Here is a 25,653-nt window from a genome sequence, read left to right on the forward strand (position 1 = left end):
TATGCAAATTCCAGAACTTATTTTAAGTGACATTCTCAAGAGAATTTAATGTTTTATAACAAAAGGTGACATTTCAGCTCAGACAATACCTCAAATATCTGAGTCAGACCAATCTTGAGTCAGACTGGTTCTATTTCCAAAGTGGAATTTACAAATATTATATGGACTCACTGCCTGCATTGAACTGTTTGCAGGATCTGTTAGATGCTACTGTTAAAGACATTTTGACAAGGTCGACGGAATCAGGCAGAGCCAGCATGGTTTTTAGACTCCCTACAGTGTAGAAACAGGCCCTTCAGCCCAACCAGTCCACACCAACCCTCTGAAGAGTAACCCACCCAGACCCATTTCCCCCTGACTAATGCACCTAACACTACGGGCAATTTAACATGGCCATTTTACCTGACCTTTCCTCCCACAGTCCACTATCTTTGGACTGTGGGAGGAAACCGGAGCACCCCGAGGAAACCCTCGCAGACACGGGGAGAATGTGCATGAGGCGGGAATCCAACCTGGGATCCTGATGCTAACCACTGAGCCACCGTGCCGCCCCTTTGTGGAAGGGAAGTTGGATAGAGTTGAAGTTTATCATATCTGCCAAGGTTTATTAAATGATGGAGCAAAATCAATGGGTTGAATGCCTTATTTATGGCCTTAAGTTTTATGCCCTTAAAATATTGGAGTTATTTGTAGAAGTAATTTGTGCCGTTGATAATGGGGGACCAATGGATGCATTGGACGTAGATTTCCGGAAGGCATCCATTCAAGAGTCAAATTAAGATTATGGCAAAAATTAAAAAGTCATGGTGTAGAGGGTAACATGTTGGCATGGACAGAGGGTTGATTAGCTATAGCAGAATAGAGAGAGTAGGAGAAAAATGAGTATTTTTCAAGCTGGCAGGAGTGTTGTGCCTTTGGGGTTGGTGCTGGGGTCTCAACTCTTTACATATAAATAATTTGAATGAAGTGAACAAAAGAATAGTAGTTAAATAGCTGAAGACAACGATAGGTAGGAAAGTGAATCGTGGAGGGGATTTAAGGAGCCCACAAAGGGTTATCGACAGGCTAAGTGATTGGGCAAAGATCTGGAAAGTGACGTTTAATGTGGAGAAATGTGAATTTGTCCATTTTGGCAGAAAGAATAAAAAGAAGTAGCATATTATCTAAGTGGCGAGAGAGTGCAGAACTCTGAGATCCAGAGGAATCTAGGCATTCTGGTACACGACTCATATAAGGTTAGTATGTAGGTACAATAAGTACAATGCAATCAAGAAAGCGAATAGAATATTATGGTTTACTGCAAAGGGAATTAAATACAAGATTATAGAGGTTATGCTCCAGTTGTAAAGTGTGTTGGTGGTGACCACATGGAGTACTGTGTACAGCACTGGTCACCGCACTTAGGGAAGGATGTTAAAGCAGTTAAGAGGCTAACTAGGACAATACCTTGAATAAGATGATTGCCTTATGAGATGAGACTAAACAGGCTTAGCCTGAATCCTGTGGAGTTGAGGTGTGTCAGAGGTGACTTAATTGAAATCTTGAGGGGAAACAGAAATTGCAGGAGAAACACAACTTCAGCTTTTTCTGTTTTTGTTTCCGATTTCCAGCGTCGATATTTATTGGTTTTACTTTAGATCTTGAGGAAACTTGGCTGGGGAGACGTGAAAGAATGTTTCACTTGGGAGAATCTATAATTTAAAAAAAAAGACGTCAGTCATTCAAGACGGGTATAGATTTTTTTTCATAAAGATTGAGTGTGTTTGGAAAGATCTTCCTCAATAGGCAGTGAATTGAGAATCTTTTTTTAAAAAAAAGATAGAGGTGGGTAGATTCTTAGTTACTAAGGGGCTGAAAGATTATTGAAGGTATACAGTTGAAGTTAGTATCACATCAACCATGACCTTATTGAATGGTAGAGCAGGTTTGAAGGGTCGAATGGCCTACTCCTGTTGGTATTGAAACGAAACTTCCCTCTCCTCAGCACAGCTTTTAGAAAATCTCAGAGACATTGATCAAACATTCCCTGCCAAAAAACGTCATCCCTCAGTACCTTGGCAACTTGGGATATTGTTATCAACGACAAGAATCTACACTTTTCTCCCTCCTGAGGTTTCATACAGGCGGAAACATTCTGCCCCGACATAGTCTTCTCAAATCAAGAGTTTTCTTTCTCTTGATTTTAGTTTTGTTTTTAAACACATTTTGAGGGTGAGGGGAGGGGGGCTTTGTTTTGAACAAAGGGTGGCAATCACACACTCAGAGGCTGCAGCTCAACTAAAGCAACCCAACCCTAAAGTGAAAGCCGGAGGTGCAGGAAACGCTCAGCGGCTCCGGCGGCGTGCGTGCAGAGACCGAGCGAATGCCGTGAATTTGGGGACACTGGCTTGTCCCCAGAGCCTTCCGCCTTCCCGTTGTGCAGCGGCTCTGTTGGACCCCCTTCCTCCAGACTGGGGGAGTCAAAGGCTGCCTGGGACCAGCCCCTTCCCTCTGGCACTATCCTGTACTTTTTAAGGATGCAAGTCTTCGAGACTTTTCAGAATAAAGGCTCCAGTATTGAAGTCTTGCAAGCGTTTCTTAAAGGATACCACCAGTAGAAATCATCATTTCTGCTCCTGCGGCAATTAACATGTAATACTAAGTTTATATATACATATATAAAATATGTGTGTATATACAATATATGTGTATATATAAACATGTGTGTATATATATCTATATATAAAATATGTGTGTGCGCATATATATCTATATATAAAATACGTGTGTGTATATATAAAATATATAATACGGCGATAATACGTAATGCATGCAGGTTTAGACAGTGTTAATCAAGTCGCTCGAATGTGTATGAAACACCCCTGGAGCAAGTGGGACTTGAACTCGACTTCCGGGCTAGAGGTAAGGACAAGTATCACTGCATCACAAGGGCCCGTGAGAGGGGTTAAGAGAAGATTGGCCAGAATAATGAATGAATGAGGGGGTTGCTTTGTGTGGAAAGACGTGACAGGATCAACATGTATCTAAGCTCCTTGGATGCTGCCTGAACTGCTGTGCTCTTCCAGCACCAGTAATCCAGAATCAACCTGTATCCTCCAGAGTCAAAACATGTGGCTCTGGAAAAGCACAGCAGGTCAGGCAGCATCCAAGGAGCAGGAGAATTGACGTTTCGGTTCCAAAGTCCTCTGGAGTGACTTAATTGAAACATACAACATCCTGAGGGGAATCAGAAATTTGCTAGAGAACCTCAACTTCACCCTTCTGAAAGGGATACCAAGATATTTCTCAGCAATCTGCTAAGAAGTTTTCTTACACACCTTTGAAGCACCTGGCCCTCCTAATCCACGGACCGGGCTGCTACCATTGTACCACAAGGAATTTTCTACATCAACCTGTTGGGAGACGTTACTACACAGCCCTGAGGGGCTGGGATTTGAACCCACGCCTCCCTGGTCCAGGATCATTACCAGTGCGCCATGAGTATCTCCTTTAAAGGCACCACCAAAACACCAGGTTAATCGCGAACAGGTGGCCACCTCATTAACAGTGTTGGCAGGCACCTTAACCTTTAAGAAGCTTGCTTCATGGTGGCCATTCCTGTTACAGGCACCAAATCCTTCACTAACCTGGCGTCTTGTGCTAAACCCGCACTGAGATCACGCTGTACTCTGTATTCCAACCTTGCGCACCTCGGTACCTGACGACTTCTTGGCGAAAACTGTGGTCCTCCCACATCCCCCTATTCCCCTCAGAAAAACAGATGCTGACAGTTCAAAGAGAAGACCGTGCGTGGTTGTGTCATGACCATTTGGGGCAGGTTGTCTCTTCCTTACATTCTTTTTATGGTTCTTTAAAATGAAAATTCTTAGTTTCTGAAGTTGCTTTCGGTGCGGATCGGGGAAGGGGAAATCCCTGTCCAATCCCACGCTAACTAGATAGATTATCGTGCTGGGTTTCAACTCGATGCATGGCATTGAAGGTGGGCTAAGGTTCGTTTAGGCTGGTTACCAAGTGATCTCTTCTTTGTACCAAAATATTGCAAAACAAAAGTATTGTGGCATTGCTCTAAGCAGCTGTTAACTTTCGCAGATTGTTTGCATTACTGTACTTACACCTGTCCTTTTTCAAAAAATGAAACTTTCCCCTTTCCTGGAGGTAGGGCACTTTGTTGAGGAATGACTCCACATGCACCAACTCATCCTTTAGGACATTTTCAGAAATAATCGCTTACTGTGTGGTCCAGTTGGCATCTGACAGCAAATGATCAATGTGAATTCATCCCCCTGCATCTCATCTTCCCCACAGCTACAGTGCAATATTAAGGTGGTGTCCATTGCAGGATAATTGCACCATGCCCAATGCCATTGGTGGAATCTTAATATGGCCAGTTGCCCATGGGGGCCCATAACTAGTGCTTGAGCTAACCCTGGAATTAAACACCAATGGAGAAACATAATCATCGCATTGACCCTCTGTGTGAAATGGGTGCAACAGGAAACCCTTCTCAAAAGGGTTGAAGAAAAGTCAAACATCTCTGCCTAATTGAGCATTCCCATGGACGTTGGTCTTGCACCACTACCTCTTGGAATTCAACCCTTCAATGCAAGGAAAATGCCAGCCAACCTTCATTGATGGCACCCAATAATAAGGTCCTGATTCTATTAGTGCTTTGTGTGTGGTGCATTCAGTCGACCACCAAGTTAGATAATAGTGTCATCGAGTCATACAGCACAGAAACAGATCTTTTGGTCCAACCAGTCCATGTTAACATAATCACAAACTAAATTAGATACATATGCCTGCACCTAGCCCATATATCTCAAAACATTTCTTATTCATATACTTATCCAAATGTTGTAGCTGTCCCCGCATCAACTACTTCCCTTGAAAGTTTATTCCACACAGACCACTCTCTGTGTAAAACAAAATGCTCCACACACCTATTTTAAATCTATCTCCTCTCATCTTATAAATATACCTCCTAGTCTTGAAATACCCCACCCTAAGTGCCATTCACCCTATCTATTGACATCATGATTTTACAAACCTCTACAAGATCAACCCTTAACCTCCTATGCTCCAGTGAAAAAAGCCCCAGCCTATCCAGTCTCTTCTTGCACAGATTCATGTGCTGTCTATACAGCAGTGATGTGGGGTTCCTGTTTTCCAGCAGTGGTCTCTGGTTATTTATGAGGAGTGTGAATCATGGCTGAGGTCTGTTTCACCATGTCTCTCCACGTTAGGTCAGGTGATTGTAATTTGGTCAAAATCATTGATTTAAGAGAAAATGGTAGAGATAGTTGGGGAAGAAATTTCAAAGCTTAGGCCTTAGTCAGTTAAAGCCGTGACTACCAGTGGTGAGCCAATGGGGAAGCGAAAAAGGCAAGTATGGGAGGAACACAGATCTCAGAGGATTGGATAGGTTTACAGAGATAAGAGGATCATGGAGTTACTAGGTCACTAAGATGAGAATTTTAAATTTAATGCATTCAAGGAGTTGAACCTACTTATCCATATCACTTGCTTGCTAGTTCCAACCTAATCCATTCATTCTCAGATAAGAAAGAATGTTAATTCTCCCTGAGCACTAGAAATACCACTAATCAGCCACTGGGAAAAGACATACTTTTTCTTGCATGTAATCTCTTCCTTTTCCCTTTGCAGAACGTTTAGGATGCTATCGGAGAGGGGAGTTCTAAAAGTCACCACAGAAATTTGGATGAAGCTTAAACCAGCACAGAACAGCCATTGTACAGCATGTGAAGAACATCCGCAAGATGGATACAGTGGATTTGCCTTCCATTAGGCTGTGCCACTGACTGATAAGTAAAAGGATCTTCATGAATACAACTCTCACAGATAGGAGCCTGGTCCCTGTCAATGTTGGAGATATTTTTAATTAATCTGTTATGATACACTACCAGTGATAGGTGGGAATTGAACCTGGATCTCTTAACTCAGAGCTTACCACTGCATCACAAAACTCCTCAGGCATATGTTTAAGATCAGGAATAATGTAATTTAGATAAATATGAGGTGTTGCATTTTGGCAAGGCAAATCAGGGCAGGACTATACACTTATTGGTAGGGTCCTGTGGAGTGTTGCCAAACAAAGAGACTTGGGGGATGGCTTCATATTTCTTTGAAAGCAGAGTCACACGTTAACAGGGTAGTGCGGAAGGTATGGTTTGATACATTTGACATTATTAGTCAGTGCTTTCAATATTGGAGTTGAGTTGTAATGTTGCAACTGGATAGGACATTGGTGGAGCAATATTTGAATACTGTGTACAATATTGGTCCCTCTGCTATAAGAACACTTTTGTTAAACTTCAAAGCATTTAGAAAAGATTTACAATGATACTGGAGGGTGTGAGCTATAGGGACATTCTGAATAAGCTGGGGCTGTTTCCCGTGTAGTGTTGGAGGCTAAGGGATGACTTTATCGAGATTTATAAAATTATGAAGAATAGGGATAAGGTGAATAGCAAAGGTCGTTTCCCCACAGTAGAGGAGTTGAAAACTACAAGGCAAAGTTTTAAGGTGAGAGGAGAAAGATTTAAGTTGGACCTGGAGGGTAGATTTTTCACACAGAGGGTGGTGCGTGTATGGAACAAGCTGCCAGAGGAAGTGGTGGAGGTTGTTCAGTTGCAACATTCAAAAGGCATCTGGATGGGTACATGAATAAGACAGGTTTAGTGGGAAACTGGTCAAATACTGGCATGTGGAACTAGATCAGTTTAGGCTATCTGATCAGCCTGGATGAATTGGACTGAAGTATCTGTTTCCATGCTGTACTTCTCTATGACTCTGTTAGTGTTCTCAAGGAGATCTGAGGAAAAACAAAATCACCAAGAGGGTGGTCGAAAAATAGAATGTGCTGCCTGAGAGTGTGGCAGGGGCTGGTACTCTTGCAAAGTTTAAGAAACATCTGGATAAGTACTGAAAAAGCCAAGGCATAGCAGGCTATGGACCAAGTGCAGGTAAATGGGATTAGTGTCGATCTGAAGAAAGATCAATGGACTACTTTCTATCTACAGGTGCTGCCAGACCCTCTGAGATTTTCCAGAAATATCTGTTTTTGATTCCAATTTCCAGCATCCACAGATTTTTTTTGTTTGCTATTTCTGGTCAGCATAGAAATGGTAGGCCAAAGGGCCTATAGCTATGCTGTAGATGCCATAACACTATGACTCGACATTGTAAGAAGGAAGTGCTGATCTGGAGGGAGTGAGGATGGGTACAGAGATACAAATAGACAGATAGCACGTTCCAGGATTCAGAAGACATTTCAAATGTAGTGGTTGAAAAGAATGCCAGATCAAAAATGTTTTGTTTCAAAACAATGATAGGTACTTGTAATTTCTTGTTTTGATTCTGATGTGACTTCTGGTTGCTAATAGGGCTTTTAAAAAAAAAATAATATAAGTACAGTACAATTTACTGTCAGGTTTGAAGTTCAGTTATATTTTTATTCTCGGCCTAATTCAAATGATAGAAGGATATTGTTTACATCTGTATCGATGAGCACATTAATTATAACAAAAGCTAAAACATTGCAAAAACTGAAAATCTTAAATAAGCAGTGAAAACGTTGGAGATACTCAGCAAGTCTGTTATTCTGACAGAATGGCATCCACCAGAATTCTTAACAGATTAATTGTATTCGATCAAAACATTAAATGGGGAAACCGATGTCATTTGGTGTGGGATGAATCGAAAGCACAATCGACAGTGGCATAAAACAATGTGACTGTGCAAATTACAAAAAATACCAAATAATCCTCCACTATAGGAAATGAAACAGAATGTAAAATTAATATCGAAATACATGTATCTCATGAGTAATTGTTGATTCCGATTTTGCTGATTGAAATCAGTCATAAGTGGTGAAAGATTACTCAGCAGAGCTGCAAAACCAAATGGGAGTCATGTGATATAAAACCAAGAACTGCAGATGCTGGAAATCTGAAACAAAAACAGTAGTTGCTGGAGAAACCCAGTAGACTTGACAACATCTATGAAGAGAAAACAAAGTTAACATTTCGAGTCTCAGACTACAACGGGAACTTGATCAGATAGGCCAGTGGGCTGAGGAGTAGCAGTTTAATTTATATAAATTTGAGGTGTTGCATTTTGGTAAGGCAAACTAGGGCAGGACTTACACTGTTAATGGTAGGGCCTTGGGGAGTATTGCTGAACAAAAAGACCTCGGGGTGAAGGTGCATTGTTCCTTGAAAAATGGAGCTGCAGGTAGAGGATGTGAACAAGGCTTGCCTTCAATGGTCAGTGCATTGAGTAGAGGAGTTGGGGTGTCATGTTGCACTGTACGTGACATTGGTGAGGCAACATTTAGAATACGGCATACAATTCTGATCTCCCTGCTAACGGAAAGATGTTGTTCAACTTGAAAGGATTTAGAAAAGATTTACAAGATGTTGCTGGGGTTGGAGGGTTTAAGCTGTAGGGAGAGACTGTATAAGCTGGGGCTTTTTTTCCTTGGAGTGTCACAGGCTGAAAGGTAACCTTATAAAATCAAGAAGGGCATGGATAGGGTGAGTATCCAAGGACTTTTCCCCAGGCTAGGGGAGTCCAAGGTGGGCATTGGTTTAAGTTGAGAGGGAAAAGATGTAAAAAGGACCTGAGGGGAAACTTTTTAACACAGAGGGTGGTGCGTCTATGGAATGAGCTGCTAGAGGAGGTGGCGGAGACATACACAATTATAACAGTTAAAAGGCATCTGGATGGGTATATGAAGGGTTTAGAGAGATATGGGCCAATTGCTGGCAACTAGGAATATATCAGTTTAGGGCATCTGGTTAGCATGGACTGGTTGGACCAAAGGGTCTGAATGACTCTATAACCTAACTGAAGCCAATGGGCCAATGGCTGAGAAGTGGTGGATGGAGTTTAATTTAGATAAATGTGAGGTGCTGCAGTCTGGGAAAGCAAATCTTAGCAGGACGTATACACTTAATGGTAAGGTCCTAGTGAGTATTGCTGAACAAAGAGACCTTGGAGTGCAGGTTCATAGCTCCTTGAAACTGGAGTCGCAGGTAGATAAGATAGTGAAGAAGGCGTTTGGTATGCTTTCCTTTATTGGTCTGAGTATTGGGTACAGGAGTTGGGAGGTCATATTGCGGACAGGACATTGGTTAGGCCACTGTTGGAATATTGTATGCAATTCTGGTCTCCTTCCTATCAGAAAGATGTTGTAAAATTTGAAAGGGTTCAGAAAAGATTTCCAAGGATGTTGCCAGGGTTGGAGGATTTGATCTAAAGGGAGAGGCTGAACAGGCTGGGGCTGTTTTCCCTGGAGCGTTGGAGGCTGACGGGTGACCTTATAGAGGTTTACAAAATTATGAGGGGCATGGATAGGGTAAATAGGCAAAGTTTTTTTCCCTGGGGTCGGGGAGTCCAGAACTAGAGGGCACAGGTTTGGGGTGAGAGGGGAAAGATATAAAAGAGACCTATGGGGCAACTTTTTCACACAGAGGGTGGTACGTGTATGGAATGAGCTGTCAGAGGAAGTGGTGGGGGCTGGTACAATTGCAACATTTAAGAGGCATTTGGATGGGTATATGAATAGGAAGGGTTTGGAGGGATATGGGCCCGGTGCTGGCAGGTGGGACTAGATTAGGTTGGGATACCTGGTCGGGTTGGACCAAAGGGTCTGTTTCCATGCTGTACATCTCTATGACTCTATGCTCCGGTCACTGTGTCAGACTTTTAATAAAATGAAAGCCCGACACTGAATATCTAGTAGTAAATGTTCCTTCAGAAATTACTAGCACCCTGCCTAATGTTTAGAAGCGAAATCAAACAATCACAGAACGACTGCATTGTCTCAGAGGCAGTCAAATAGGCTTCAATTTGCAATAGCGCGATCGGTTTTTCGACTTGGCCATTTTTCTTAATCTGGTTAAAATCGCAGTGAAAGAAACATGCATTCAGCAATCTCAGGCTTTAACGGTGTGTGGGAAAGGACTGGTCTGGTGCAAAAGTAGCGTTCTGATCTCACGACCATGAAAACCAATGGGGGTTGGGGGTTTGGGGCGGGGAGAGGGGTGATTGGCCGGTGGGGGCAGTCCCATCTTGCTTACACCTGAGAGGGAAATCTGTCATCCTTGCCCGACCTGGTTGACCCATCTATCCTCTGAAATAGCAATTGTACCAATCGCTGCTTCCTGCAGCGAATCAAGGAGGAAGTTCACCACCATTTTTGCCAAGGGTAACAAGAACAACACAGCGACACAAGAGTGATTTTTTAAAAAACAATGAATCAAATGAATAGCGCCTGGAAGAAAAATCGCTCAGTGACCACCTTTGTGTACTGGGTCATTAATGTCTTTTAATCTCTGGTCTACCTACAATGTTGATTGACTCTGACGTATCTTACAAGCCACTTAGTTCAAGGTCCAGGATACAATCCCTACAATGTGGAAGTAGGCCATTCAGCCCATCGAGTCCACACCGACCCTCCAAGGAACATCCCACCCAAACTCAACCCCCTACCGTATCTCTGCATTTCTAAATGCCATGCAGACACGGTGAGAACATGCAAACTCCGCACAGCCAGTCGCCTGAAGCTGGAAGCGAACCCGTGCCCCTATGAGGCGGCAGTGCTAACCACTGAGACACCTACCGCCCTCATTGTCAGCGACGTTCACATCCTATAAAATAATAATGAAAAAAAAACTAACTGAGACAGACATTGTGAAAGAACTATTGCTTATTAATTTATTACTTCTTTGTTTTATATTCTGATCAAACACAATTGTGGCCCCATCCGGGATTCTGCGACAAGAAACGAAAACAATTTGTAAACTATTTGCACGTTGTACAACAGGGAAATGAGTTGCCTGCAGTAAAAGCATGCTTTAAGGAAAGAAAGACTTTGTGCTGGTGGCTAGCAATATCTACTCGCCAGCGTGTGGGAAGATTTGAAAATGTCTTTGCATCCTGAACACTAATTTATTCTAGATCATTATTTTTAATTTTGCTGCTCCTGCGCTTTTGATATGAAGGTTTTTTTTGTATTCTCTGTTTATTTTATTCTGAGGGTTTCTCATTTATTCTTCGTTCCCCAACGATCAATCAGAACCTGTACTTTCGTCAAAACGCTAGGATAATCTCCGCAGCTTCAATGGAAAAGCAAGGTTTCAACATTGATTTTAACTCGATGATGTGAGATTTTGTTTAAATTCGTTCAAAATGTTTAAATGATTCTAACACGAATTAATGTTTAATTAGAAAGTACTATTCAAATTATATTTCATTCTGTTTCTTTTTTTCTGGGAAGATTCTACAATGAAATCTTCTGGCAAATTGTTGGACTCAGCGTTTAGCAGTCTTTTTTTGACACGCCGTTGGGAATGTTTTATGAAAAAATCTCAGTAATTCTGATAAATTGCCAATATGTTCAAGGGCTTAAAAAGACGACGATAAGTTAACCGATATTTTTGATGTCAATGCTGATAATAGCCAATCTGTTTTAATAAACTGGAATCTGCGTTATATTTGGAAATCGGCGTTTCTGATTTAAAGAATACAAATTCTTTCCAACAATAAAAGAAAATAGCTTGTCTTAAAATTAAACTAAAAGCAGGTTATTCCAAACGGAATTAGTTTGATTTTATTATGTCAATGTCAGTAATGATTCAAGACAGTACAGTAGCATTTAAAACATATTAAAGAGAGGTAAAAACACGCACAGCTAAGATGTTCCTGGTTTATACTAATTGTAATGTTTCACAGTATTTCAAACCATTCACAAATACTCCTAAAAAATTGTTCTAGTCGTTTCTGCAAATTCAACCCCGCCATTTTTCAGCTTCATTGGTTTCAGTTATGTTCAAAGACAATATCAATGTTTTTAAACTGAAAATTATGTAAATATTATATTAATAACTTTAATAATGATTCTGGGACTTTAGATTTTCAGGATAATGGACTGGGATTTGCAATATAACAGTGCAATCGGTAAGCTGTCATTACTTTGTGGTCCATTGATATTTGCTAAAATGTTTGAGAGGGATCCAGTTTAATACAAGATATGGGGAAAATTCATTTTTAAAAAGTGTTAATTCTATACAAATGGGGTAATATGATGGTATTTAAAGGAGCGAAATGATTCGATTCCCTACAGTATGGAAACAGGCCCTTCGGCCCAACAAGTCCACACCGACCCTCCGAAGAGTAACTCACCCAGACCCATTCCCCTACTCCCTACTAATGCACCCAACACTACGGGCAATTTAGAATGACCAATTCACCTGACCTGCACATCTTTGGATTGTGGGAGGAAACCCACACAGAGACACGGGGAGAATGTACAAACTCCACACAGACAGTCGCAGAAATGCGGGAAGGCTTTTGCTAAATAAAACAAAATAAAGATTCTGATTGTGGCATCAAAATAAAGGAATAGTCACTCCAAGCTTAAGCTTCACAAGGTATAATCCATTGGTATAAAGTTACATAAGTTAACATAGTTAAAAATCACATAACACCGGTTTATAATCCAACGGGTTTCTTTGAAACCACAAGCTTTTGGAGCGCTGCTCCTTCATTAGGTAGCTCCGACAGCTTGTACTTCTAAACAATCCGGCTGGACTACAACCTGGTGTTGTGCGATCTTTAACTTTGTCTACCCCAGTCCAACACCGGCTCCGCCACATCATAAGTTAACATTGTCACATACGTGAAAATATCGCCTAGTAGTAAGGTTCAGCAATATATCACTTCTTTCAAAACTCACCGCGAATAGTGGGATGCATTAGTAATCATAAAACCACATTTTCTCTCAATGATACATGCAATACTTTCTCTTGGTAAATGGCCCTGCAGTATTTTCTGTTTTTTCCCCCTTCGCTTCTACCATTTGCAGTTTTTCATAGAACATAGAACAATACAGCACAGAACAGGCCCTTCGGCCTACGATGTTGTGCCGAACATTTGTCCTAGCTTAAGCACCTATCCATGTACCTATCTAATTGCCGCTTAAAGGTCACCAATAATTCTGACTCTGCCACTCCCACAGGCAGCGCATTCTGTGCCCCCACCACTCTCTGGGTAAAGAACCTACCCCTGACATCCCCCCTATACCTTCCACCCTTCACCTTAAATTTATGTCCCCTTGTAACACTCTGTTGTACCGGTGAAAAAGTCTGACTGTCTACTCTATCTATTCCCCTGATTATCTTATAAACCTCTATCAAGTCACCCCTCATCCTTCGCCATTCCATTGAGAAAAGGCCTAGCACTCTCAACCTATCCTCGTATGATCTATTCTCTATTCCAGACAACATCCTGGTAAATCTCCTCTGTACCTTCTCCAAAGCTTCCACATCTTTCCTAAAATGAGGTGACCAGAACTACACACAGTACTCCAAATGTGGCCTTAACAGGGTCCTATACAGCTGCAACATCACCTCACGACTCTTGAGTTCAATCCCTCTACTAATGAACACTAATACACCACAGGCCTTCTTACAAGCTCTATCCACCTGAGTGGCAACTTTCAAAGATCTATGAACATAGACCCCAAGATCCCTCTGCTCCTCCACCTTACTAAGAACCCTACCGTTAACCCTGTATTCCGCATTCTTATTTGCCCTTCCAAAATGGACAACCTCACACTTGACAGGGTTGAACTCCATCTGCCACTCCTCAGCCCAGCTCTGCATCATATCTAAATCTCTTTGCAGCCAACAACACTCCTCCTCACTATCCACAACTCCACCAATCTTCCTATCATCTGTAAATTTACTGACCCACCCTTTGACTCCCTCTTCCAAGTCATTAATAAAATTAACAAAGAGCAGAGGATCCAGAACTGATCCCTGCGGAACTCCACTTATAACTGGGCTCCAGGCTAAATATTTACCATCTCCCACCACTCTCTGACTTCGACCGGTTAGCCAGTTTTCTATCCAATTGGCCAAATTTCCCTCTATCCCATGCCTCCTGACTTTCCGCATATGCCTACCATGGGGAACCTTATCAAATGCCTTACTAAAATCCATGTACACTACATCCACTGCTCTACCCTCATCCACATGCTTGGTCACCTCCTCAAAGAATTCAATAAGACTTGTAAGGCAAGACCTACCCCTCACAAATCCGTGCTGGCTATCCCTAATCAAGCAGTGTCTTTCCAGATACTCATAAATCCTATCCCTCAGTACCCTTTTCATTACTTTGCCTACCACCGAAGTAAGACTAACTGGCCTGTAATTCCCGGGGTTATCCCTATTCCCTTTTTTGAACAGGGGAACAACATACGCCACTCTCCAGTCCCCTGGCACCACCCCCATTGACAGTGAAGACGAAAAGATCATTGCCAACGGTTCTGCAATTTGCTCTCTTGCTTCCCACATAATGCTTGGTGCTTAGGGCTTGTCTCTAATATAAATTAAGACAGGGCAGAAATCTACAGTTTATAAACGATCCTGGAGACGTAGATATAGGTTCGAGGATTTTTTCTTTATAAACCGGTTATATTTGCAGCGAAGGTTTATCATAGACAAATTATATAAAAATAAATTCACGACAATTTAAAATGATATTTTAGTCCAGATATGCTGCATCGCCCGAATACGTGCCCACATTAGTACGTTCAAACGTTTAGCTTTACAGGAACAAGTGGAACAATGCCTCTCAATTCTACAAACCCCTTTCTTTGAGATTAGGTCCTAGATGTGTCAAATGTACACTACAAGAATCTTACTTAGTTAATCGAAGAAACGCACTCCATTATTGGCTCGGATCATGTGTCCGAATTTTACCCATACTTTCTGTACTTTCAAATCAGTTTTCTAATAATTAAAATTGGTTCATATGGCTGGAATTTAAAACTAAAAACAATTTTTTACTCATATTCTTAAGTATACAATAAAATAAATTAATAAGGTTCCCAGATCAACTAATAAGTTCTTCAAAGGCGTTGCTCCCAGTGAATAAATCAAATACTGTGTATGAATAAAAATGTGCTCCCCATGATAGAAGTGCATTAAGTAAATCTGACCTGTCATGTAGTAAATGGTGTTAACAGTATCTGCAAAATATTCACATTTTCCAGCTGGTTTCTCTATCAAATAAATAGAGTTATTGCCAGTGCAAAATAAAGCGGAAAGGAACGTTCACTATCATAACGGTGGGACATTTTGATTTTTTTTGCAATTCAAGCATGAAGGAAGGTTTTTTTTTCCAGACAAGAAGAAGAAATGGATCTCGCACTGCCAAAAGCATTCGGCTAATGTTTTCTCTCTGTAAGCAGAAACAATACATTTCCACAGTACTTTGAGCTGAATTTCAAACAATCTTTTGCGAAGTACTGGGAAAGTCCGGTTTCACAGAATCATTACGATAGAGAAGGATCCCGCCTTTTACGCCTGCATCGACTCTAATACCTGGTGTCAACTTGCTGACTTTTGCCCATGTCCCAGCACATCATTACTATCCAATATCTTTTTGAATGTCGCATTTTGAACCTACCTCTGTCCCATTTCAAGGAAGTGCATTCCACATCCTAACCACGTCCTGTGTAAAAAAACAAATTCTCACATTACCCTCTCTGCGTTTTTAGCCTATGCCCTTTTACACCTGGGGGAAAAAAACATCTTCCTGCCTACCCTCCAGCCCACGCATGACTTTGAAAAGCTCAACAAGGGCGGCACGGTGGCTCAGTGGTTAGCACTGCTGCCTCACAGCACCAGGATCCCAGGTTCGATTCCAGCCTCGAGTGACTGTCTATGTGGAGTTGGTACATTCTCCCCATGTCTGCGTGGGGGTGCTCCGGTTTCCTCCCACAGTCCAAACATGTGCAGGTCAGGTGAATTGGCCACGCTAAATTGCTCACAGTGTTAGTTGTATTTGTCAGAGGGCAATGGGTCTGGGTGGATTACTCTTCGGAGGGTCGGTGTGGACTAGTCGGCCCAAAGGGCCTGTTTCCACAGTGTCGAGAAGCTCATGTCTCAGCCATCTTCCGTCCTCGGAGAACAATCCCAACTTCTCTAATACATCATCACAGATAAAGTTACTCATTCCTGGAACCACCTTTACAAATCTCTAATGCATTCACGTCCTTGTTATAATGTGGCGCCCGCAACTGTACGCAATACTTCAGCTGAAGTTCAAGCAGTGCCTTATACAAGCTCCACATCACCTCCTTGCTCTTGTACTCTACTTCCTTATTAATAAATCCGAAGACTCTATATGCTTTATTAATCGCTTGCTCCTGCCACGTTCAATTATTTGGCTACATATATATTCAGGTCTCTCTATTCCTGCACCCCCTGTGGAATAGTACCCCTCTGCAGAATTGGATGGATAGTGTAAGTCGGCAGTGGGTTGAAGAGATTGAGCTAATCAGAAAAGAGAAAGGCGGTCTCCCGTATATTTACTTACTATATTATCATTGTACTACATTATAATGGATCAATATATTCCGTTCTCACAGGTTATAATGTAAATGCGCTGAGGTAAACTATGGTGCGGAAAGGCCATAAGAGGATGGACTCTGCCCACAAACAATGAAACAACAAAATCGCCCATGATTTTTCTGTGTGGAATATCGAATGTGGTTGCCTAACCCTTTCCAATTCCGTTTTACTGCTTCTAAAGATGCCATTAAAATGTGCAAAAAAATCAACTGACGATCTGAGCTCCGAACAGCTTTACACCAACAACGTTTACAAATTCACCAAAAAAAATACTTGTAAGAACGAGACCAATCATTCCGCCTGACCAGCCCTGTTAGTCTAGTCGCTGCAATAGTCAAGGACGAAGGGGACTGTCCAAATTAAGTCAAATTAATAAAAACGCGTCTGAAAGTAAAACCTGTCTAGTTATAAAGAAACTGAATGCCAGTAAGTGAGGTTAAGCGACAAAGGGCTGTCCAAGTAATTTAATAAAAACAACTTTCAAGAAATCCTAAACTGAAATAATACATTATGACTAAATTATTTATAACTAAACCGTCCAAAGATATTATTGCCAATGTTTCATTTGCACATTTATAGACTAATTCTCAAAAAACATCTTCGTATTTGCCATATTTTATTTAGATATTTTGCATTTTACAGCAATATCGATATTTGTTCTTTTTTTAAAAAAAAATCTGTGAAAACGAGTGTAGTTTTAAAAATCCAAACTAAAATGGAGGTGGTACGTCTCTCAATGAGGACACAGCCACTCAATCGGCTGGATTTAGGTTACCTAGATAGGTCACAATATCCTGATGGCCGTGTTGCTCTGCCACATCGATGGCTCGTTGGTTGTTCTTGTTTCGGAGATTCGTGTCAGCTTTTCCGACTTCGATCAAAACTTGCAAGGTATCCAGGAAACCTTCCCTGGCGACATCGTGGATCAGCGCCATTTGATGGTTATCCTGCCGGTTCGGATCAGCTCCGTGCTCCAGGAGAAGGCGACAAAGTTCCGGGCAACCCATTTTCATCACCTGAAAGTGACAGAGAAAGAGAAGAGAAAGGAATTTGCCTCCAAACCGGTACTGGATCCTGCACACTCAGTGTGTCGCACCCCATGGAACCGCAGTGAACAAGCCTAAGTTTGTCTTCGCTTCCATCTTTTTGTTTTTGACTAATGTCTGTCTCAATGCCTTGTTAAACAACTTTCTCAAGTATTTGTATAGTGTATCAGTAGACGAGACAGATCACTGCAGCCGTGAGCGCAAATCGCTCGCCAATTTTGTTACATTCATTTTATATCCTTTCTTGCTTTCGGTTTTCGAATGAATCCATCCTCCCTACATTGGTTTATCCCTCTTTCTGCGTTGTCCTAAAACACCAACAAAAACCATGACATTTACAGCCAAGTCTCACCTCAAACTTAATAATGATCAGCGAGTTATGACAATACTGGGGGAGAACAAAAGGTGAACATTTTTAATAATTTAGCTAATGTCTAATCCCAGTCAGGATTTGAGGCGGGGTCTTACGAAATCATAGAATCCTATAATGTGGGAGCAGGCCAGCTGACCTCGTCGAGTCCGCACCGACCCGCCGAATAGCATCCCACCCAAACCTACACTCTCTACCCTACCTCTGTAATCCTGCATTTCCTACGGCTAATCTACCTAACCTGCACATCCCTGGACACCAAGGGCAATTTAGCATGGTCAATACAAATAACTAGTTCACTATTAAAAAAGAGAAAAATCGCCTAGAATATATAACGGTTCATCAAGTTTTAAAAATAATCTGGAAAAAGCCGTTAAGACAACACAGAAATGATTTCATTTTTTAATGGTATACATCGAGATGTGGTTGTTAAGTTTGTAAAATTTACAAAAATAACAATGATATATTAGGAAATGACATATTGATAAATTTATTTACAATTAAGTTATGTAAAAAGTACAATAAAATTAAAATGTCTGATTGTACTCAATGATCTTTGGCACGCAGATATTTTTCTACACTGCCTGACGAAATTTCTGTCATCTTTCCTAATCTCTATTTTTGGCTGAATATCTAATTTTCTAATACTTAGCCGGAGAGCGCCTAGGCGTATTTTCATTTTGCTTAATTTCGATTGATATTGATTTATAGTTAAATTATAAATTACACGGCATCATTGGCACTTAAAACAATATTTAGACACCAACGGTAAAACAATTGATTCTAAATAACGAGACAGCAGATTACGTCAATATGGACTAATTTTGTTGGTCAGAGCTGTAACGCCGTCGATTTGGTTTGCACCAGAAACGTTACTGTTTTTGAGCAAATTCTTATCTGTTTGACATTTCCTCAGATTCACAGTTTTTAGGGCATTTTGCATTAACATTCATTTCGTTAGTTTAGATACCGTTAGTGTTAATAAATGAAATTCATTTCAAAAGTTAATATGAACAAATATACATCGTTTTTCCATGATGTAGACTAAAATGGCGCCAAAGCAACGATTTTTATTTGTAATACGGTGCAAATAACAACGTACAATCCTACAATTAAAGTTTTCTTTGCTTTGTTGTTTATTTTCTACCCTTTTAGTTTAAAAAGTCTGCCTAGTTAAAACACTTCCGGTATTTCTAACAGCTAAATGCGTTAAAATGCCCTTGCCGTAAAATTATATTCACTCGTCCAAAACTAACCTAAAGCTTGTATCAAGAAGCTAATTGCACAGATTATAGAAATTGAGGAAACTACTTGCAAAACTGAAACAATCAGAGGAACGTCGGTCAATATCTGTCGAACCACGCAAAGATTAATACAGATATTGCGTCTTTCTTATGGACACTTCTCACTATATAAGCGAAGAATAAAAATGGAACATTCTATAAAAATAAAAATAAGTACCTGTAAGGGGGTCCTACCAAATGTATTGATCCCGTTGACGTCTGCTCCATCACTCAACAATCGTTTCACCTTGTCATATTTCCCTTGAGCAGCTGCATTGGCAAGTTCGTCCTGATTAGCCATGGCGCCCACTTAATATATTTTTTCTTCCGTACTATTTAGAATAACAGTAATAATAATGAATTGGTGCTGGTTCGTTTTGTCAGTTTCCGAACCTGTTACTGCGACAGGTCTCTCCGTCCAGAGTATTTCACGAGTTGGAGAAGGTGGAGCGATGTCATTAAACCATCCTCCTTTGTGTGTTTTTTTTTGGTCTGAGTGGCTTACATGAATTGCAAGTTCATGTTTGTCTATCTGTCTGTCTCGGTACATTGGAGGGGCTGCTGGGATGTGGGCTGTTTGGAGGACGTCTCCCCTTTGGCAGAGCTGTAGCCCAGAGAGGGGCGCTGCACCTTGGACTGACTCGCTCGCAGCGTGATCTGTTCAGACTTGTCTCCTGCGCCTGCGCGGTGGCCTGCCCGGCGGTGGGTGTGGAGGAGGAATGACATCACAGCGCCCGACCCACATACGTCTGCGTACGACGGCAGGCGGCGGTCATGCGCCTGCGCACAACCGGAACCGGCCGCCGGCCCGTCCGCAAGCCGCGCTTGCATACGAAGGGGAAACCAGCCCTGCGCTCAGAGGGAGCCGGCCGCCGGCAGCCACGCGTCTGCGCACTCCCTTCCACCGATGAATGGATGGGGCAATGTATCAGGAAGGGATCAGCGGGCATCTACCACAAAATGGGGGTGACTCGGAGAATTTCCACCCGGACCAGACTGACCGGGAGCCTTCACACCGTCTGCCTCACTTGGTTTTCGGATACAGGCGGGCGGTCAGCGACCCCGGGCGCACAGGGAGCGGTGCTGCCGGGCGTTCGCGTCCGGCTCCAGGAGCTGCAGCCCTGGGCGCGTTTTTCTTATTTTTGCAAGAGATCAGGACTAATGCGTGCAGATCCTTTTTTTTGTCTTAAACCAATCTGTTCAGAGATGCTATGCCGCCGAGACAGATGGGACTTGAATCCTGGGCTTCCTGGCCCAGAGGTAGGGACACTACCACTTCGCACAAGGAACCTCTCTCATGGATGCAGTGTTTTCCTTAAAATTTATCTGTTCAGATTCGCTAACGACACGCCTCCGAGCTAGTGGAACTTGAACCCCGTCTCCCTAGCTGAGGTAAGAACACTACGACTGCCTACAACAGCATTCTCTCATGCACTGCAGCTTTATATATATATTTTAAAAATCAACTTTTTCAGCAACGTTATTACCCATCTCTAGAACTCGTGGGACTTGAACCCCAGGCCTCCAGGCTAAGAGGTACGGACTCATTTTGCTACTCTTAACATAGCGAGTGGTTCGAAATATATTTGAATCAGGCTTATCAGAAATGTTATTACACACCTCAGGAGCTCTTGGGGGGAGAACTCAGGCCTCCTGGCTGAGAAGTAGCGACACTACCACCGCGCTCCAAAAAGCCCTCATTATCACCTCAATGTACTTCAGGTGCTGGCGTTTCTAATTGAAGTTAACGGCCAGGTCAGCCTCGGCTGTCAATCGCTTTCTACCCCTCAATCATTCGGGAGCAAAAGACCATGCATTAATTTCAAGGTTGAGAAGCCGTACCTCCGAAACAAATGCACGGCCGTGTTCTTTCGGATTGCACTCATTGTTAAACGGCTGTTACCTCCCTTAAGAAACGTCCCCTACAGTTCGACAGTGACTGTCGTTCATTGACGGTAAAGCACGTTTCGACGTCTGGAGGCCCCGAAAGGCGCACAACAAATGCCAGAATTATACTATGAATTTCCAAGAACCAAAACACAAAAACGATTATAATACGGATAAATTGAAGAAAGGTTACACCCACGACACTAAATTCTGTTGCAGTGATCAAAGCTTTTCAGTCCCAAAGTGCAAGGCGTGCCGAGCCCCTCGGCTTTATTCCCTGTAAGAAATCCAATTACCAGGAGTTCGCCGAGCACTTTGTTTTATTATTATGCACGTTATAATGATGAACTTTCAGTGCCCGTTCGAATATTAGATCATGTAAATTAGCGGAGCCGTGTTGCAATCAATTCAATGAAAACAGATACACGCATGGAAACGCTGCCAGTGCAGTCTTGCTTTCCAAATTTCAACTGAAATCCATGCCCATTTTCAGTAACTTTCGTAAGATCATATAATTTATCGCACTTCCTTCGCTGGTCTGTTATTCCAAGAAGAAAATGCATTATTTTAATTTGTAAAATTTACAGTAATCGACAAAAAAACCGCGCGTTTTTTTTCTCAATGTTTGTAATAAACGCGATGATATAAATAAACACTTCCTCCTGATTTATAGCATTCTCACTTTGGTGCTGAAAGAATGTATCATTCATATTATTACCACGCAACAGTTAAATTGTAGTGTCAGTGGAAGTATATATGTCACCTTTTCAGCTGGGTTGTGACTCCGAATTAATTTTTCTGGTGAGGTATCCGGTTATTTTTATGTCTGGATATTCTGCCGATTTCTTAATTCCGGATTTCCAATGCGACCCTCTGTAGGATTTTCACTACAGTTACTTGCTGTTGGCACGGCTGGTGCATGTGCGCCTATATCTCTGCTTTACATTCGCCCCGTTAACCCATTCCACCGAAAGGGTCTATTTCCTTTCAAGTGTAAGATCACTATCTCTCCAACATGTGAGGGGGGTTTCATATATATACGTGGCCCGCCATCCAAAAGAAAGAGAAAATAAACCTGCGCTGGCCCTCAGAATAATATTCAATTTGCTGTTGAATTGGTAGTTTTAACAACTGGAGATCATTTTTATTATTACGCAGTCCTGACGCGAAGATTGAAAACTAGGCATGTCTTTTTAACATCCATACTGTTAATTTTCCAAAGAGTGAATATTAGGCTCTGCCTACCAGTTTCGTCTGTTTGGTGTTCTACGTGCACTGTGCAATTTCTTGAATATTCTTAATCTTACCAGCAATTAAATTGATTTTCTTTCGTTTCAAAATGGCTCCCTTTATAGATGTATTTGTCGTTGTTTAATAAGATGAAAGCCTCTGTTATTTCTCAGTTCTCACTTACTTGTGGACATTAATTCGTTGATGATTGAACAGCGGAGCCTACCATTATGTTTCAAGCCAAACTTCGTAAACAGATATATAGATGAGGAATCTGGAATTATATTTTTCCAAAAAAGTCCAAATTCTCCTTCACAACTTCCCTGTTTAAGATTCATGTCAGTACATGCATTCGTGTTTAAATTACTCTGATATGAACAGCCACATTGCAAAAGAGAAACCATTATTTAAATAAATGACTGCTAATTTGTCTACTTTGTCTTATTGCAGTAACATGCTAGCTTTATTTGCTTTCCTGTGTTGCACACATCTGTGCAGTTTAACCAAAAGTTTTCCTTCGTCCACGGCTTGTGATGGATATGATGATATCAATGTGCTTACATCCTGCAAGTCAGATTACAAGCAGAAACTATGTATTGCTCATTTGAACAAATAGCTATCAACCTCCAGAGAAGGCCTGCTTAATCATGAGCCTTTTTTTGCCGACAGTGAAAGTATATCACAGGCCAACTGTGCTTAGAAATTGGGATTAAATATTTTACAGTAATAAATTGAAAATAAATGAAGATCTTGGAGTAAATATTTAACGTTATTTAGGAAAGTGAAAAATGTCCAACAATTGCCTTGTGTGTGTGTCCACGATGGTGATCCGACTGTGAGAAGTCCTTGAAAATGATTCTACTCTTCTTTAAAGTTGTATATTTGAAACTTGCAATAGACAAGATTATTTATAATGTACGATCGATATAATGGAATTAAGTACTTATTAAAATCTCTTGTGAATTAAAGAGTTTTGCCATACGAGTGTATTGGCCCAGGAGAGTTCTGCCGCTCTTTTGCAATGAGCTTGAATTAGTAGGACTATCCTACCCACTACAATTAGAAATATAATTCGTGTTGGGATTTCTCTTTGTAGTTTAATTGCTTTTATTTAATGGATTTTCATACCTTACAATTATTAAACTGTGCAGAAGAAATATCCAAGCTACAGAGGGAAAGTACATTTTAGGCCATTAGAATAGTCCCATTGTGTGACAGTTAGGTAAACAGTATATCAACATACCTTAATAATTACTGCAACATGAAAATCAATAGGTTTTATGAAATTTATTTTCCATTAGATGTCCCACTAATTATCGGCGACAATAATAAACACAGGCTTTGAAACATTGCCCAACTGTGAAGTCATTGATTTCTGTACGATGTGATACATTCCCTTGTTTATTTAATATTTAATTCTGTTTACAAGGTCTGAAATAATGTGTTGATTCTACAAGGAGTTTATACTTCCTTTCAATTGTATCCCTTACCTCGCCTGAACTTAGCTCGTGCTAAAAAAAATCCTTCGCAACGATTAGTTGAATAATCGCGAGTAAAATTGTTCAAAGGGCATTGAACAAGCTGCACTTGAATGAGCCCCCAGAGTGTTTACAATTAAAAACGCGCACGTCCTATTAACGCTAGTTATGCACCACCTACAAACACGAACAAAATTATGTCGAATTAAGCACATTGTTTTATAATCAACTGAGATTGTGTGCATACAGTATGAATAAAATGGTGACAAGTTCCAAGTCTGACGGCTGGAATCCTTCAGAGCAACACTTCATGTTCTTAGATGTCATCTCTCTCTCTCTCCCGACACTCCCCCGTCTGCATAGTTTCTGGGGTTTCAGTATGATATTTCCCCTGCTTTATTTGCTATATGCTAATTATTGTGGGGATTCATCAAAACATTATTTTTTTCTTCTGAGAAGTGTAAGATCAAAGTATTGGACAAATAAGAGCAATCTTCACGAAAAATGGTTTACATCGGCTGCTAAATATTGTTATCCACTCAATCTTACAATAACTATGTTGGGACGCTTGGTGAATATATGCTTAGCATTTACAATTTATAACTAATTAATTTCGAACTCATTCCACCCGCAAGCCCCTCCCACGCAGACATGAGTAATAGTGAAATCTAATTTTAAGTCATGGGTACAACTTTATTATGGTTTTATATTTTAATGATTGGGAAGCGTGTCTGCACAAAAAATGTCATGAATCTGTCTGTTGTCCTATTTCTCTCCGCTTTGTCTTTCTGGGAGTCCAGGCGGCTTCTGCAACCGATCTGCTTTCAGTGCCTTTGTAGGTGGATTGTGTTGGTTCTCTAACACCTTGCTGTCTGTTTAATTAACCGAAAACTCGTTTAAATAAAAATATGGCCTTTCGACCGCTTCGAGATGAGGTTGAGGTACAGTACAAGAGTCGAGATTGTTTAAATGCTGAGGACACACGTTTGTATTTGATGTGAATGAATGCATAAAGCATGTGATAAAGTCCATGGGTAAAGTTTGGAAAAAGTCAGACTTGTTGACAGAATGGAGTTAACATCTGACACACATTAATTAAAGCCAAGTGCCTAGCTGTGTGCATGTTATGCCCTAAATGTACGTTTCTCAAATACAGCGGGCACACAGGCATTCGGCAGTAGTGTGGTGCCAGTGGATCTATTGAATTCATGTCACAAGGCTTTGCAGTATTTTTACTTGGTAATTCAATCCTGAACTCGACGTACGCTGCACTATCGAATTATAAATGACCCTATAACCTCAGATAGAAAAATGTTGCAAAAATAATTGTTGCGATGGATTTTCTTACCAAAATTGAGAAACGACAACGATTTCTTTGACCGCTTTACGTGGAGATCATTGGGGTTTTTTTTTAGATTTGGTTTAAAGCAATTCAGCGGAAACTACCAAAGTCAAATAAAGGAATTATTTATTATTTGAGTTGTTTAGAAGGATAGAAAAGCACATTCAATGGTAACTGTCAAAAATTATTGGGAAAAATATTTTAAAAGGATACAGTCGTAGAAGTATCAACAGGAGCGCGGGGATGCATCCAATAGCTCTTTTCAAGATCTAGCACAGGCACCACAGGCCGAATGGTCTCTTTTGTACAGTACGATTCTATGATAAACACAGAAGGGGGAATTATTGTGGCTGTACTTAGCATTTCCTTTTTAAGATAGCTTTGCTTCGAATTGTCACCCATCACCCAACTTCAGATCATCTATCTCCAACTTAACCTTCCTCAATTTCAATGTCATAATTTAGTGGGCTAACCTACTGGTCCAACAAAGGGTGGTGAGTGAGTGGAATGCACTGCCAGTGGAGATGGTGGAAGCAGACACATTAGCAGCATTCAAGAAGCACCTGGACGAA

At 41.2% G+C, this 25,653-nt stretch overlaps 1 protein-coding gene and 1 long non-coding RNA gene across 6 annotated transcripts in view; both read right to left on the reverse strand.

Annotated features, from left to right (window-relative positions):
• Nucleotides 1–358: 358 nt before the first annotated feature.
• Nucleotides 359–23,175, reverse strand: cdkn2a/b (cyclin-dependent kinase inhibitor 2A/B (p15, inhibits CDK4)). 5 transcript variants are annotated; one of them, XM_072590311.1, is made up of 4 exons: nucleotides 19,323–23,175; nucleotides 17,221–17,461; nucleotides 15,499–15,543; nucleotides 359–1,691 (listed from the first exon to the last, which is right to left on the reverse strand). In XM_072590311.1, the coding sequence occupies exons 1-3, from the start codon at nucleotides 19,443–19,445 to the stop codon at nucleotides 15,533–15,535; spliced, it is 375 nt and encodes a 124-aa protein (XP_072446412.1). In that variant the 5' UTR covers nucleotides 19,446–23,175; the 3' UTR covers nucleotides 359–1,691; nucleotides 15,499–15,532. The 5 variants fall into 5 exon arrangements, with proteins under 5 accessions (XP_072446412.1, XP_072446405.1, XP_072446395.1 ...); XM_072590304.1 differs by lacking the exon at nucleotides 15,499–15,543; XM_072590294.1 differs by lacking the exons at nucleotides 359–1,691; nucleotides 15,499–15,543 and having other exon boundaries at nucleotides 17,060–17,461; nucleotides 19,323–19,476; nucleotides 21,795–23,174.
• Nucleotides 23,176–23,187: 12 nt separating this feature from the next.
• Nucleotides 23,188–25,653, reverse strand: part of LOC140491885 (uncharacterized) — a 58,255-nt gene continuing 55,789 nt past the window's right edge. Inside the window, exon 3 of the long non-coding RNA XR_011963447.1 lies at nucleotides 23,188–25,398. This is a non-coding gene — a long non-coding RNA (uncharacterized lncRNA). The remainder of the gene's footprint in view (nucleotides 25,399–25,653) is intronic.

This window comes from Chiloscyllium punctatum, chromosome 2, assembly GCF_047496795.1.
Source record: "Chiloscyllium punctatum isolate Juve2018m chromosome 2, sChiPun1.3, whole genome shotgun sequence".
NCBI classification, from domain to species: Eukaryota; Metazoa; Chordata; class Chondrichthyes; order Orectolobiformes; family Hemiscylliidae; genus Chiloscyllium; species Chiloscyllium punctatum.